Genomic DNA, 17,870 nt, shown 5'->3' on the forward strand with positions numbered 1-17,870 from the left:
GTCATCTAAAGGGACTACAAGGAAGTTTACCTTCCCTGACCACTCCCCAACCTTCAAGGGGACATCATAAGCAATACCCACCACTAGCTGCATTTCGGAGTTCATTGCCTTCAACTGACTCGGCCATTTGCTCAACTTCAGGCCCAATTCCTCCACCATACGTGCAGCCACAAAGTTGTGGGTAGCACCAGTATCCATCATAGCCAATGACTTAGAGGAATTGGCTTCAATGGGAACATACATCAACTTAGCAGAGGACTCAGATTTGAGGGCATTCAATCGAATCTACTGTGGGTTCACCCTAGCTTGGGTTTCCCCACCTGCACTTTCATGATCTTCCTCAGCAACTAAGGCATTCAACTTCTCCTTCTTTGGGCACTCCCTAGCCCGATGGGGACCATTGCAAAAGAAGCAACCAAGGTTGGTTTTGTTGGGTTGCTCGTCAGCAACCTTAGTTTTACCCTTATAATCAGCCTTCCCTTTGAACTTGGTCTTTAGACTTCTCATTACTTTGCTTCATCTTGCCCTTGTCTTTCAACTTGGGCTTTTGCTTCTCCCCACTCTCCTTATTCTAGTGAAAGTTGACTAATCCATCAACAGCAACCATGGCGGAGGGCAGATCCTAAACCCCTTGCCTTTGTAGCTCAAGTTGAGCCCATAGTTGCAATCCCGACATGAAATTGTACAGTTTGTCGGCTTCTGACAAGTCTTTGATATCCAGCATTAATGAACTAAATTGTTTGACATATTCCCTCACTGAAGTGGTGTGCTTCAGCTTCTTGAGAGAGTCCCTAGCAACCCAAGCAGTGTTGCAAGGGAGGAATTGATACGTCACCTCCTTTCGAAGTGCCTCCCACATAGTGATCTTTGGTCTACCTGAATCATCATCCTCCAAGGTGCACCACCAAAGCTTTTCATCGCCAGCAAGGTACATTGTGGTGATGGTAACCCATTCTCTTTCTAGGATGTGGAAAGCTCGAAAATATTGCTCCATGTGCTACAAGAAATTTTCCAACTCCTTAGAACTGCTAGCACCCACAAAAGGCTTAGATTCTGGCACCTTCAGCTTCAACGGGGCTTCCCCACCTGTAGGCAGCCCGCAAATAGCACTTTTGAGAATGGTCAACTCTGCTTCCATGTGAGCTGAAAGTCCTTTAACATCACCTTGAAGGGACTCAATGCCTTCGCCTATACCTTCCATGCAGTGAGCAGCAAGGGCAGACTGTTCCTTAGCTCTTTCTTCCAACCATTGCAAGGTTTGAGCTATCTGCACATCAAGGGATGATTGTAACTCTGTAATAGCCATTTAAGTGACAACCAACTGCTCAACCAGAGTAGAGGAGGAAGACTCCTCTGCAGGAACACCTAGCAGGGCTTCAAGCTTCGCCACTCTTTCCTGCAAGTCTTGTGTAGAGCCAACCACCATGACCCCAACCAAGCTTTGATACTAGCTATCACGGGGCAAATTTTTCGCACCAAACAAGCCACATGATGGCCCTTAGCAAAGCACCAAGTAGTGCCTAGGCAGCCAACACACTAATAGAGGTTAGCCAAGGGCAATCATAGCACATAGATTTTATGGGAGCAACACCTCCCAACTTTTACACTCAACCAAACCGAATGTACAAAGACAATGGCTAGGGCCCTTACAAGACATTGGAACCCTTAGCCTAGATACAACCAACTAGCCACCAAGGCTTACAATACAGGAAATCGGAATAGACATTCACTTGCACTTAGTGTTTTCCTCACAGCAGCTTCCTCACAAGACTCACTCTCAATGCAGCTTCCAGGCCCCTTTGAATGAGAGTCCCTGCAACCAACTAGGTGGTAGCCCACTGCCTACTGCAGCATGGTCAACACCCAACAAGCAACCTACCACTTGGACTATGCTCCTTGATCCATTTGAATCTAAACAAGGCCCTTGCTTAGCTTGCTACCACAAGGTAGCCCCTTGCAAGTCCTCCTGCAAACACACAACCACTCCAATAAGGTCCCAAACTAGCTTCCTGCATGCATGGCACAGCACCACTCTACCCATTGTAGTAAGCAATCATCAGCCAGGAGGCTTGGCCAGCACCCTACACAATGCCACTGCCACACACAAGACCCTTCTAGCTTCCCAGCTTCATGCAAAGGCCTACTAGGCATTCATTGAGCTGTGGCACAGCAGGTCCTCTTGCACAAGGCAGTGGCACCACGTGGCTAGTGCAGCAACCCACAGTATGTCAATCCAACAACAAGATTATTAGCAGGGTCTTCAAGGGGTTGGGTCATGCCCAAGCCCGTTCAGCAACCATGCCACCAAGACCAAGCACTTTGATAGTGCATAGGCCAACATTCTTAGGATCAACCAAATTACCAGCAAGGCTGGAACAAGTCCAACCCATCATCTTAGCCCAAGGCATGCCTCCCTCATGCCTGGGCATGGTGGTCAGCAAAGGTTCAAGGTACACCCATGCTACCACCATGAGAGCCATGTCATGGTTGTGACATGAATACTCTAGTCTCTACCAGTGATGTTTCATCTTTTACTTTAGTTGTAATAATTCTTTTTCATTGTATTGTTCTCTTATAATGCCTTACTTTTCCACATTTATACCATATAGGTTTCTTATAAGTCTTGTTTTTCTGTTTTTTATAGGGTTTGTGTTCTTTTTTTCTATATATATATATTGTATTTGTTAATTCTTTTGCGTGTTGGGTTTTATATTTCTTATAATGGTTTCTCTTTTTGGCCTAATTTGCTAAAAGAGTGGAATATCCATATGATTTTACAACTATAGCATTAATAGACTTAGGAGCTGATATTAATTGTATATAAGAAAAGAAGGGATTATTCTAACGTATTCCGCTGCAGACTCTTTTCAGAAAGGATGAGATTCCTGAGTTTTGTTCCTCGTAATATAAGATTGTGAGGCTAACCATAGAGTCAATTACTGGTTAATTGATTTCAGTAGAGCGTTACAAACAATCTTTCTCATAATGGAATGCCCAATTTCATTTACCAATTGCAAACTTTCTATGCTTAAGGATACAATATTATGGACTAAGACCTTGAGTAATAATAAACATGTTACTCACACCCATATCTATATTCAATGTAATTCTAGGACCTTTCACATGTATAATAAATATGATGAAATTTCTGGTAGAATAAGACAGAGAGGCGAATCATGAAGTCAATTACCAGTTAATTGATTTCACTAGGTGTTACAGAAGGGGTGAAGTCTAAAGGCGTAAGGGGGTCGTATTTATAGGGTAGGATGAATGGATAAGGCTGAGTTAGGTGACTAGTAGGTTAAAATTGGTTTTTAGGTAGGCTCGAACGTTTAGTGTACTATTGTATTATTGGATCTAGGGTTTCACTCAAAATTTCCAACAGATGCCTTGAACATTCGAGTTTGAGGGTTTCATTGAACATTCAAAGGTGACTTTGAACATTCAATTAGAGTTTGAAAATTGTTTTGGGGTTTTAATGAAAAAAATGGTTTAGGCCTTTTTTGAATTACGGATGTTTTTATAAATTGGACTTAATAAATGCATTTCCTTTTATTATTCACTTTATTAATAATCGGGGTATTGCACCTTTGACATTTTTCATATCAGGCCTACATGCCATACTTGTGGCAGTTCCATAATGAAAGCAACAAACCCCAAGTTTGAGGTATGCATTTTACTTATTTTTTTTCATACTCTCGATTCATATACCCTCTTAGAAACTTCCTTGCTAATTTAAACATCAAAGTGTCTACCATTAACGTATCCGGCGAGTTTCCCATGTCTATCTTTTTTTTGTTTTTTGTTTTTAGGTATTCTTGACAGAACTACTGGGAGGTCGTTAAGTGTATCAACATTCATGAACAATCATGTGAATATAAACGAGTTTGAAGCTTGATTGATTAATAAGTCAAACTCAAATATATTCATGAACAAACTTGTGAATCTATGAAACTTGATACAGATATGAATATATGTTTGTATCTATAAATGAATATACTGTACATAGAACTACAAAGAAAAAGAAAAAAAAATACTATACACAGACATGAATTTGAATTGCAAATGTTTATAAATAAGATTATAAAATATAACCTTGTTGTTTATTAATTTTTGGTAATATATATAGTTTGTATCATTATCCAAAATTATGTTCGATGTGTTAAAATACTTTGTTGGTGAACTCAACTTGTATAAGTTCAAAAATTAAAAAAATTAAGTCTATCAAATAGACTTAGAGTAATACTAAAAATTACATTTTTATCTAACAACTATTCTATAATATAAATGTAGTAGTCTCAACTAATCCTTAGATCATCCTTAACATTATGTGATAGTTGTGAAATAAAAATATAATGTATATATATAACACTACTCTTAACTCAAATCATATAGTGTTTAACTATAGTTAAATAACTAATCCTTAGAATAGATTTACAAATGGCGTATACTCAAATTCCAAACATAAGTAAATTATATTGGTTTGTTTGACAACACTTTTTAGAACAGCTTAAAAGTATTAATAAAATCTCAAAACCCCATGAGAAGATCCCGAGGTGGCCGCAACCACCCCTAAGCCGGCCACCCCAGATGGCTTCTGGGTGGTCACGGCCACCTCGACTGCTCTGTGGGTGGTTGAGCACCCATGTTATTTTTTATATTTTTAAAATTTATGTTGAAAAAAAGAAGAAGAAATAGTGACGGGTTTTTTAGTAATTTTGATTCAATTCCACGCATGAAGAATAAGAATAACTATTCTATTTCACTTCCTTCTATTCATAGTAATAAATATTCTATTTTCTAATGGAATACTCATTCCACAAACTAAAGGAGGCTTTATAAACTATTTTAATCCATCTACCCTATTTCTCTTCTCTTGTGAGGATATGTTTAAAAAAAAAAAAAAAAAACTATTTTAACCTTTTTATATATATATATATATATATATATATATAATGATTTTACCAAAGTAGCCCGGTACCATTCCAACCATTGGAGATTGCTGATTTTATAAACTCAACAAACAGAGAACCCCAACCCAACAATAACAAAGAATTTCAGGTTGTGCTGTACGCTAACCTGGAAATGTCCACCTACTCATAGAGAGACCAGGAATTGAAGAAACTCCGAATCAGCCATGGCCGGTTCCGATCTCGAGAAGTTGATAATCAAAGCCGACAAACTGTGAGTCTCTCTCTCTCATCGCTCACATATGTATGTATGTGTGGATTTGAGTATTGGAACTAGTAATTTTTATTTAAAACAAACACATTTCGACGATTTTGATGAAGCTGGAAAAGTTTTTCGATGTGGTTAGTAATCCTCGGATGCTAGTTTGTCAGTAAAATGAAGAAGAAAATCGATTTAATCAATGGAGCACCACTAAAGTCTCCTCTGGAGTTACTTGTACATCTCGATGGCTGGTCAACGGAAATGCTCTTGTAATTTTGTGATGTTCATGGCGGTGGTCGCTTAGGGTTTTCTTTCTACCGCATATGGGTGTTTGCCAACACGCTTGTTGAGATTCTTTACACATTATATGATTTATAAGTTTTGGACTTCACTTCTAAACAGCTATAGGGGGAATACAATAAATGTTACTTGAGAAATCGTGATGAAGAAGTAGCTAATACTATTGTACTCGACTTAGACTGGGTCTTCAATGAGTCATTTGTCTCCCATGCGAGAGCCTGCAGTTTGTGAACATTTGGCGTTTTTGTTTCTATTTGCATGACAGAAAACTGTTATGTATACAAGTTTTCATTTTGAGTTGCCAAAGACATGAAATAAAAGGCAAGACCATTTAAATTGTTACTATATTATTTATGTTCTTGTTTCTGAAAATTGTCTCTGAGTGTGAGATATATATGAGTGCGTGTATGTCTGTATGTGTTTGTGTTCTGTTTCTGAGGATTTTCCTGAACAAATAATAACCTCTAACTTTATTAATTTTTCTTCATACGAGATACACATTCATTGTCTTTGTATCTGACAAATGATTTTTATTCTCACGCATGCTACTTTTTCTCTTTTCTGAAATTGTTGATTGCCTTTACTTTGCATTTTGTTAGAACAAAGCTCAGTCTTACAAGGTGGAGTGCTGATTGGAAAAGTGCTACTCAGTTGTATGAGCAGGCTGGTAGGTAATTCTTCATGTATTTGTAGAGTTTTAAATTATATACAGGTTATGTAGTGGCGTGGATATCTCAAAGGATAAAAGAGGGTTGGGACTATCATGCTTGTTTGGGAACTATAGAAAATCATTTTTTTCTGCTGTAGCTAATGGGTTTAGGCTCGCCAAGCAGTATGAGAAAGCAAAAACAGCATTTGAGAAAGCTTCGAAAGGACAAGAGATGCTTTCTTCGTATCCTCATTTTCTTTGACTAGCTTGGCCCATCCTTTGGGTGTCATTTGTCCTCATGTATTTGATTTTTTATCTTGTTATATATCCTTTACAACTAGATAAGACCCTGGGACGCTGCTAAGCATATGGAATCTGCTGCTGCTCTAGCAAAGGAACTAGGCAATTTCAGTGAAGTTGCTGATTTCTATAGAAGGGCATCTGAGCTATACACTGTCTGTGGGAGACCACAACCTGCATCAGATGCACTTGCTAAGGGTGCCCGGTAAACATTTTTTTTCTTCCTCTTATGTTTTGGTGCTTTGAATCCTGTTTCCTGTTACTCAAAACATATTTCCCATGGAGGCACCCCTCAACATCTCTTGACTCAGATAATGAAAATTTTTTTTTGATAAGTAACTCAGATAATGAAATGTACTTTCAGAAACTGGAAGTCCAGTGAAAATGATTTGCGCCATTGAGTTTTATATCCTGCTGTTTAAATCTAAGATTGCCAATGGGGCTGTTATTATAATTGGCAGTCATATGCATATCTCAGTCATAATAGAGGTGGTTTAATTTTTATGAAATCTTGGAATTGATATATCAACATCATCCCTTTTCTTCAGTGGCTCAATTTCGATGATAATTTTGTGCTTCAAATGTTATGAACATAAATAATGGACCAATCATGGCCCTTCGCATGGCCAAAATAAACAGTAATAACTTGCTGAGGAATTTTGGTTCTCATCTTATTTTATGTTCTCTTCACAAGTTCACAAGTTCTTAATGTTCATAGTTTAAAAGTTTTTCAGACTGAGCTTTTTCTTTCGACTTTTTAAATTTCTCATTTTTCTTTTCCAATATCAATTAATAGTCACTTAACATATACAGGAAGGAGGCTGCGTAAAACCTTGATAACCTTCATTGCTTATAGAACTTTTGTTCCCTTGCAAGATTCCTATGCCATTGGACAGTGACTTGTATTATATCTGTATGGATATGCATATCTCTATTTATATGTGTGTGTTATTATTTTTTCATTTCCCCTTTTGTTCTTCTACTTCATTTTATTAATGGTGTAAAACTTAGAGTTGAGATTATAGCCTCTTGGCTCTGTTTTTCCACTCTTATTCTTACTATATCTTACCATTCAATTGAGAATGTACTTATCAAAAAAAAAAGAAAAAGAAAAACCTATTCAATTGAGGATATCCTTGGAAAACAAATTGAAGTATTACTTTTCATTATAGTGCTCTTGAAGATGCTGTGCCTGATGAAGCTATTCAACTTTACACTGATGCTTGTTCTATTCTTGAAGAGGATGGGAAGGAACAAATGGCCTTTGATCTATATCGTGCTGCAACATGTGTTTATATAAAACTTGAGAAGTAAGTTTTGATGGTTTTGAACCATGGTAAAACATCTATTTATATGATTCAGTGGATGAAGTGAACCCTTTGTGCTTCTCTAATATACTTTTAAAATGCTTTCGTGTATCAACTTAGCACAGTTTTAAGTTGCATAAATTGATACTCTTTTCAAAGGCTTAAAGGTCCTGGTCTTATTTATTCTTTCATATCCTGGTAAAATGCACTTCCATTGCAATTATAAGAAATTTTTTCTATTTAATAAATTGGTGTCTTTGGGGACATGCTACTTGTGTCCACTTTTCTTTGCCGCTTATTTAGAGACTTATATAAAATATTTCACATTCATTTACCTGAAATATGTGCTAAAATTTACTGGTCTTATGCTGTTGTCAAGGAACTTATATAGAGTTTTAGAATTTCAAAGTCTTTAACCATTGACAGTTCTTGTGCTTGGCAAATAAGCATGCAGATATCACTAGACATTATATTGTATTATATAAATTCATAAAAGAACAAGGTGTCGGCATATCACCATGTTTGGATTCATGGGAGTTGCTATGTCCAATACCCTGTGATTTTATAGAAACATGATACTTGTGGCCGTTTCCAGAAATCGTAGCTGTATGATGGCTCACCAATTACTTGTTGAGTCTCAGATGGAGATACTGCTAAAATTTTATATTTCATAGTTAGTTCATGAAATATAATATCTGGAAATTGAGTATGGAAACTAAAAGAGAGAAAAAGGGAACAAAGTTGACTGTGCACTTCTTTTAGATGTTGCATTTGTCATGTTTTAGGTGTACGCACTGGGAACTTATGTTGAATATGCAATTTCAAATGAATGAAGTTTATTTTCTGACATCAATAACAGTGGCATAGATACGTGTGATTGTATATTTTGGATATAGTTATGTGTATGTATGCCATTGTGCCCTCAAAGCCTTGCTGTAAGGTTGACGTGTCTGATACTGTGTTGTTTTCGTATTTTGACATTTGTATAAATCCCATGGCTACATAGGAGGAACCATATTTTATAGACGTAATACTTGTAGCATTATTGACTCTTCCAGTTTTAACTTGTTGGACATGTTAAGGAACCATTAGGCTTGAATTTATACATCATCTGGCTGTTGTCAGCATGCATGGACATCATTACCAATACATTAAGTTAGGATTTAAATCAATATTTCTAAGTGTTATTTTGCTTATTGATTCACTTGCTATTCTAAAGGTTATTATTACTTACTACTTTCATCATTACATACAGGTATACAGATGCTGCCACTTTCCTTTTGAGATGGGGCTTAGCAGCTGATAAATGCAATGCTACCAATAGCCAATGCAAGGTCCAAAAAATAAGTTTTTGTGTTCTATTCTCTATAGTGTATATTATATGTCCAGCTTCCTGTTGTTCCCTTGATTATAAGAAAGAACTTTTCTTTCTTTCCTCACTAATGTCATTCTTTTATTCTGTCCTTTCAAAATTTGTTTTATTTAACTCATTGATACTTTTAACTGAAGGAGTGTGCTGCAAGTGAACTCTTTTGCTAATTTCTCTTTAAAACATGTATGTTTTGAGAATTTTGAGCATTCATATGCCTTAAGGCTCCATTTATGCAGGGTCTGCTCTGCATCCCTTTTGCGCACCATTAGATATTATCCTCTCTACTTATCAAATAAAGATAGAGAAATGCTACACATCCCAAATTCGTTTCCCAAAAGTTGGTTCCCAAATGATGTATATCCCAAATTCTTTGTATATCCCAATGAATTATCTGGTATATCCTATAGAATGACCATAGGTTACATCTTTGTTCTTGTACATTTGTTCTTTACTTTGGACCATTCTTGAATTTTGTAGCCGTTCCTTTATTACAAATAAAAAAGGTGGAAAAATTTTATTCTGTTTTCTTGCAGAGTTGGCGTCTATGTTTTATTGTTTATCTTGCCATGTTCCCAAAGTCTTTTTGCTCAGAAATCATCTCTGACATATCTTTGTTGGTTTCAGGCATACCTTAGCTCAATTATTGTTTACCTCTACGCACATGACTTCAAGCAAGCAGAGAAGTGCTATAATGACTGTTCTCAGTAAGTAAAGGTTTTCTTGCAGCAACTTCTGGCATCTGTGATATATTGAAATACCCAAAAAAATAGTGGATCTTTTTTTATTTGGTTTGGTTTGTTCTTTTTTATTTTTTATAACATTCAGATTAGGACAACATTGCTTTGCATCCCTAATTATTCTATTTACAGCACAAATGTTTGGATCAATGTAGCTAAATTTCTATGACGGTTCTGATTATCTCCTATTGCTGTTCGGTACTTCAGTTAGACATTCCATTAACTTTTGTCAAAGGAAAAGAGAAGGGAAAGCATCTGGCAATATCTGGATCCAATTTTTATTTATTTATTTATTTATTAACTTTCAGCGTTGGACTGTTCTTAAAGTGGTTGTGCATAGACTCTCATGGAATCAAATGAGCAAACAACTTGCTCCAAAATTTGGATTTCTTTGTCAGTATATGCTTTTGCATCAAGAACTAGTTGCATAAAAGCATAACTTGTTTCATAACATAGTTATAGAACTAATTACAGTTGTATAATGTTCTGATTAAATGAATTCCCTTTTTTCTTATGACATCAATTACACCACAAAGGATTCTTCTGATGTGACTCGCTGCTTTTCCCCTTTGTAGGATCGATGTGTTTTTGGGAAGTGACCAGGGCCGTTGTGCTAGTAAGCTTCTTTCTGCTTATTCAGAAGGTGACATTGAAGAAATCAAACGTCTGGGTCAGTCAAGCACTGTTTCTAATCTTGACCATGTGGTAAGAATTTCAATTCCGCTCTACCTTGTTATTTGTTCAACTTTGCCTTAATCCATTTTACAATAATACAATGTTTTTTTATGACCTTTTGCATGGCTGGTTCATTTTTTTGATAAGTGGAATTCATTTAAAGCTCAAAAATGCAACCCAAGTACATAGAAAGTATACGAGAGAAACATCAAACTAGAAAAAGAACAAAAATCTAAAATATCATGAAAGCTAGAAAACTGAAAACCATCAATTACATCCATCCCATGGTAGAGAGTATTGAGAAATGCCTTTAATTCCTCTATTATCCTCTCATGGTCTTCAAAACTATGACCATTTCATTCTCTCCAGATGCACCACATTAAACAAGCTGGAACCATCTTCTATATTGCTGCACTTTGAAAATTTCCAAATGCCCATCTCCAACAAGCAAAGAGATCTACCACTCTTCTAGGCATGACCCAATCTAACCCAAAGAGGCTGAAACTAGTATTCCATAAAGTACGAGCTAGCTCACAGTAGAGTAAGAGATGATCACGGAATTCCCCACCCTTTTTGCACATGCGACACAAATCTACCTTGCTTAGGTTATTTGCTGTGAGGAACTTCTCCAACACTACCGTCCAAGCAAAGAATGCTACACTCAAAGGGACCTTATTCTGCCAAATATTCCTCCTAGGGAAAAGAGTACTATCATGGGGAGGTATGACATTGTATAATGACCTGACATTGAACAATGTTATTTTGGAAGGGACCCAAAAAAGCTTGTCTTCGCCCCTATCTTAGTTTGAAGGGTACAACAGATTAATGAACGAGGTAAAGGGGTCCATCTCCAATCACGCACTATTATAAAATTAACGTTCCTCTAATGAGTCATAGAAACTTCCAAATTATCAACCACAAAAGCATCCTTAAATTGAGCAATTGTGAATAACTTCGGAAAAGCTATCTTTAGGGTTTGATTTCCACACCACTCATTATGCCAAAATCTAGGAGCCATCACCCACCACAAATTTAGTATGACTCAAAAATTCCCCCCAATCCCTCATGAAGCTCACCCCATATGGCCCGTGAACTTCATTAGAGCTCCATCCACCCCAAGAGCTGCCATATTCAAGATCCACTACTACCTTTCACTAAGTCTCCCTCTCATGCACATAGTGCCATAGCCACTTTCCCAAAAGGGCTTGGTTGAATAAAAGTAAATTTCAAACCCCCACCTCTGATCTCATTGCCTAGAGAACAGAGAACAAACCTTAGACCAATTTACCAGTTGAAAACTTGAACTCATCACAAACACCACCACACAAGAAGTCAGTTGGGATCTTGTACATCATATGCATAGCGGAACAATAACAATTTAAGAACACATGGCTAGACCATGCATTAAAATAGAAAAATAAAATAAAAAAAAATAAAAAACAAGAAGAGGACTTACATGGGTATTCGGCCACTCTTGAAAACTTTTTTTTTTTTTTTTTATAGGTAATATCAATTTATATAAAAGCGCAAAGGGACGCAACTCATGTACACAGGAAGTAGACAATAGAGCCCACAAATGCAAATAGCGATTGAGCTGAAAATGAAGCACATAAGTCTAAAACTTGGGGCTGAATCTTCTCCAAGAACATGGTTGAGATTAGAGATTTAAAACCTCTTAAGTTTTCCCTCCATGACTACTTATCAAAAAAAAAAAAGTTTTCTCTCCATGACTGAATATCACCAAGAGAGTCTCAAACTGCGTCTCTCAACTCTTTAGAACACTTTATGTTTTCTTGTATATTGTGTGCATACAAGCTCCTCTATTTATAGGTATGTATTTACTAATAGAGGAAGGAAAACCTAATCTTCCATCTTAGTAAAATACGGCTAATAGGGGATTAAAATCCCCAGCTTCATGCATGGTGAAACATAGCCAAGCTAGGGTTTAAACCCTAGCCTTGTCTCATGCAAACGCCCCATGCAGAGGTTCAAGAAGCTTGTGCATTTTGGTCAAATTACATCAGCTTGAAGAGGGACCTAAAGGGAAAAATAAAAACTAGCTCCAATAGGCTTCTGACACATTTCATTTCATGACTTGTCATAAGTTACTATTAATTACAATTGACTCTACTAAACAATTGTAATTGCACTCTAGTTATTATTATTGATTTATTCAATTAATCCCATTGATTATACTTATTTTACATTTGATCAATTTATGAAATATTTCGTAGTTGAATTAAAATCATAAATAACTGTCACTTTTTTTCACTACCTCTTTTCCTTGAGTATCCATTTTAATCCTTGAATATTCATGTACTTGTGAATCTCATTTCACCTTGTACATAAAACTTTTAGTAATTTTTACTTAAACATTTAGGCCCGAGATTAAGAATAATCAATTCTATTAAATTTTTCTTAAGGAAATCTTTCTTATCTCTTTGATTTAATCAAAGGATTTGAATTTCTTCTTGAGGAGTTGTGTTCCCACAATGTTACATGTGATCACCCAACACATTGAGAATTTTGACTATAAAAAATCTCATCCCCAAATGTATCAAAGTAAACTTCTACTCACATTTGAGTTCATAATTCTATTAGAATTGAAAGTCAATGTAATAAGTAGTCATGAATTTCATATAATTTTTTTTACAGTGTTCTAAATGAATATCAGTCCACCTGGCCTGTTTAGTGCATTGTTTCCGCACAAGCACATCAACTTGAAGTCCCACTTCACATGATCAAGATAGATCATCATGGTTGATGTTAAGCATGGGAGATGTTAAGCACACTAACATTTCTAGACCCCACAGAAAAGCCCGAAAAGAAACCCTCATTCACTATAGCGGAGATTATTTTACTTAAATACTCCATAATGATAACAAGCAACAAAGGAGACGAAAGGTCTCCCTGTCTCAAACCACATGAACTACTAAAAAATCCCAAAGGAGTGCCATTCACCGAAACAAAAAAAACGCTCCGAAGAAATGCAGTACGCTATCCAATTATGCCATTTCTCTCCAAAACCGCACATCAACAGATACAACAAAAAATCTCAATTGACAAGATCATAAGTCTTTTCAATATCCACTTTGCATAGCGCACTTAGCTCCTCAGTTTTGATCCCGCTATTAAGTCATTCATTAGCTATGATAATGGAGTCTAGAATTTGCCTATCCCTAGTGAAAGCATTATGAGATTGGAGATAATCTTTTCCACAACTATCTTCAAGAAACAGAGACATACAGAGGAATGAATCGTGTCCACAACACATACAAGGAAATAACAAGAATGAATACCTTCCCATGCCAAACATCCTTTTCCGGCTAAGTAGCATGGGATAAATTATTTTGATCACATGAACACTCAAAACAAAGAAAGTCTCAACCGTTTTGTTAATTAACTAACCTTGTAAACATTAGAGAGAAAGAGAACCCTGCTTGAACAACTTTTGTTATGGGTTGAGAATCAAAACATCTTGCAACCACAAAATCAAATACCAGCAAAAGCAATTTATGCACTTAAATCATGTAAGGAAAGTTACCATATACTTAGGTCTTCTGTTTTCCTTAGTGGCGGAGCCACGTTGGTCTTTGGCACCCCCAAAGATTTTTTTTTTTAAAAAAAAAAAATTTCTTTTTTCCTACCCATGTAACCCACGGCACCCCCAACGGCACACTGCACTGTGTAGTAGTAGTCCTAGTGGGAGTTTCATGTTTGATTGTTCATTTGTTTGAACTTTGAAGGCTTAGTCTTGAGGTGGGAAGAGAAGAGGTGAGTCTGGCGAGGAGTGAGGAGGTGAGGAGTGAGGAGTCTTATCTCGTGAAAGGTGGAAAATTGGAAATAGAAGATAAGAAATGAGTGGTTAAAAGATAAGAAAGAAATTTTTTAAGGAAAAAAAAAAAAAAAAACCTGCAAGGAGTAGGCTGTAGGCTTGTGCGAGTTTATTTTTTATTTTATTTTATTTTTAGCAGTAGGCTTGAGCGTGAGTTGAAGACTGAAGTTTAAGGAAGAAAAAAATCATAATAATAAAAGAAATAATTGTAGACAGTAGAAGGGTGAGTTTTACGGTAGAAAAAATATATATTAAAGAGAATAGGTGAGGAGAACTAAGACAAAAAGACGAAGATAGGCGTTAGTGGAATTTGAAGGAAGAAAAATAAATAAATGATGAGAGTAAATGTAAGCATTAAGTTCTAGAAGGTGTGAAGTGGAATTTTAAGGAAGAAAAAAAATAAAAAAAAAATAAAGGAGTAGGTGTGAAGATGTGAATTGTTTTTTTTTTTTTTTTTTGTGAGAAAGTTTAGAATACAATTTAAACTAAAATAGAAGTACTAAAATTAATTAGTGTGGGAGGAAGTTTATAAGACAATTTAGAAGATAACTTTTTTTTTTTTGGTTCAATTATTTCTTTTTCTAATTCATTATTTGTTTTTATTGGTTTACAGCATTCGGCTAGACCTTATTGTGTTTGGTTTGTTTTCAAGAAATCCCTTAAGATACCTCTGATTCACTATTAATTGCGCTCAAGTTTATTTCGTAATTAATAAGTAGTTTGTATTATTATGTCTTTGTGATAGGTAGATAATATTTTGAATGGTTACTTTGTTTGTTGAAGTTATTGTTTAGCTTTTTGTTGTTGTTGCTCAATCATGTCTATAGCAAACTAAACACTTTTGTATTGGGAATGAAAGTTTTTTTTTTTTTTTTTTTTTTCATATAGTGCCAACACGTTACATGTCTAATATATCAATTTGAATACGAATTTTTATAGATATTTTGTTGTAATGCATATATTGTGTGAATTACCAAATTTTTAGGGTGTAGAAAATTCTTAGGACGCAAAAAAAATTTTAGCGGCACCCCCAATATAAGTTGCCTGGATCCGCCACTGGTTTTCCTTTTTCTAAATTACAAGACCCATGGCAGTGGTCTTCACCATGTTTTTCTTTCCCCTGAATTTTTAGGAGTTGTCTTATTAAAAATTGTTTAGGGACATTGCAAATTTTCGGTAATTTTTTTTGGGGGGAGGGGAGGACATTCCGGGGGACATTGCAAATTGAGTATTAGTTTGAAGGGGATATGTATACTTTTCTCTAATTTATTTATTGTCGTACCACCAAAAGTAAATCCACACTCTAGGAAATTATTCTCAAAATGCACCATAATTAAACAATTATAAATCCACCTTAACCTTAAAATAAAAAAATAAAAAAATTCTCAATTTAGTTGATGCATTTCACAACCATTTGATATGACAGATATGCTGTGTGCAAATTGATTACTTTAATGGGAGCTAATTTCTGTTGTGGTCAATGCTATTAAATGTGGGCGGAGCTTTAGGCTCCAAAGATTGCCTTTTGCCTCTTGATGGATGGCTTTGTTCGTCATTCCATCAATATATGTGTTTAGCTGGTTATTTTCCACTCAGTGTTAGTACAAATAGGCAAGGTTTAATCCTGAAGCTCAGTCAGGCTTGGAAAAACTGAAGCAAGGCAACTAGGCATGCCTTAGGATGCCCCAGGAGGCCTAAACATTTTAAAAAGGCAAGAAAGAAAGGAAAAAAGAGCACTTATACTCTGTTTCATACTAATCTACACTTCTATTTATTTTGGTAATCATATAGCCTACAATTTACCCTATTATGTGGCATACTTTACATGTTAGCTTCTTTGTACCGCATATATTTAATGGTTTGTGACTTTTGGATGACATAAGATCAAACCCTTGGTAAATGATAGGTGCCTTAACTTTGTTCCTACTTACGTTAACCATGACTGCTTTTGACTTTCAAATAGCATTATCCCCCAAACTTTACTTTAAAAATGCATTTTGATTGTTATGAATGTATTTAACAAAACCATGTGTTTGAGCACTTGAATACGATGTCATGTGCTTGAACATGTCATAGGTTCTTTTACATTAAAATTCTAGTTAATTGCATTGTTGCATATTCCAATCCTAACTGAAATATTAGGCAAACTTGTTTTCAATTTCTTTTATTTTCATTTCTTCAAATATGTACTTCAGTTGGCTCTATCCTATGCTATGCACTTAGGCTACAGAGGCCACGATGATTCAATATGCTTTAACCCTGAAAAACGTTGTGTCCGCTTGGAACATCCAATAACTCAAAAATTAGGTTTTGCATTCCTTCAGCTTAAGACCATGCCCATCACCCCTACCCAAATAACAACAAAACGATAACAAAATGCAGAAAACCAAGAACAGAAGAAAAGGAAAAGGTTTCAGAGAATGGCAATTAAATTAACAAAATTTAATAGAAACAGCTATAAATGTGAGGAGACAGCTTTTCTGTTCCAAGTTCATCATAACCCTGCTCAGATTAGGATAAATGGTTGCTAATGCTGTATGCTTATAAACTTGCTTTGTGTAAGGGACGAGGAAAATGAAATTTAACTGAAGTTGATTCCTAGTCCTGTGTTTATCAATGTATTTTTTTTCCTTCAAGTTCCAATCAATTAAATAATGCCCAAAGATAGCTGCTATAAAATGATTTGATTGGGACAAATATCTCAAGTGATAATTTTAGCAGCTTCATTTTTTATTTTATTTTTAATCTTGGCAATCTTCTGTGTCTTATATAAAATAGCCCTCTTCATGATCTTCACTATTTGGTAATTATTATGAATGTTTACTGCATGACAATTATCATCAATTATGTTTAAATTTTTACCAATCAATTACAACTATTATGGTGATTATTGATGAGATTTTGGCAAACATGATGGTGTTTGGCATATATCTAACTTGAGATGGAATGGTTCAGATCATCAGGCTTGCTAGGAAACTGCCTACCGGCGAAGTTAGTGCTCTAAAGAGTGATGCTATGGGAGAGCAAGAAGAGGCACTGGATGAAAATGACCTCACTTAACCTCTCAGTGATGGTGGTTGGATCTTGTGTGTTTTTATGTATAAATATATTTCAAAATGAGTTTTACACTTGAGCTATTTTTAAAAGTTGACAAAAGTTTGCCATGTGAACGGTTCACCTGCATATTAAGTTCTATAAATCCAGAGTGTTGCCTAAAAAAAATTCACTGTATTATCGATTCCTATCTATGGCCATTTCGGAGTTGAAAATGTCATCCTTGGATCGGATTCTTTAACCTTTTTTCCTATATAATATGAATGAACCAGGATTACTTACAAGTTAAAAAAAATTGTAATTCTTAAATTACTGAATTTAAGCCATTTTTAGGCATCGAAACACTTGAGAAATGTCACTTACTACAAAAGTGAAGAAGTCTTTGAGAGAGATTCTTTTTGATTGCTTCGATGATATGTCACTTTTTTAATACTTGGACATTTTTCAAGCATTTTGATGGCTTGAATTC

At 35.7% G+C, this 17,870-nt stretch overlaps 1 protein-coding gene across 1 annotated transcript; it reads left to right on the forward strand.

Moving 5' to 3' along the window:
• Window positions 1-4,994: 4,994 nt before the first annotated feature.
• LOC132173073 (gamma-soluble NSF attachment protein) lies at window positions 4,995-17,578 on the forward strand. The gene is made up of 9 exons (XM_059584644.1): window positions 4,995-5,184; window positions 6,072-6,139; window positions 6,280-6,364; window positions 6,468-6,626; window positions 7,594-7,731; window positions 8,984-9,062; window positions 9,725-9,804; window positions 10,413-10,542; window positions 17,303-17,578. The coding sequence occupies exons 1-9, from the start codon at window positions 5,138-5,140 to the stop codon at window positions 17,405-17,407; spliced, it is 891 nt and encodes a 296-aa protein (XP_059440627.1). The 5' UTR covers window positions 4,995-5,137; the 3' UTR covers window positions 17,408-17,578.
• Window positions 17,579-17,870: the final 292 nt, after the last annotated feature.

The sequence above is a fragment of the Corylus avellana genome, chromosome ca2, assembly GCF_901000735.1.
Source record: "Corylus avellana chromosome ca2, CavTom2PMs-1.0".
NCBI classification, from domain to species: domain Eukaryota; kingdom Viridiplantae; phylum Streptophyta; class Magnoliopsida; order Fagales; family Betulaceae; genus Corylus; species Corylus avellana.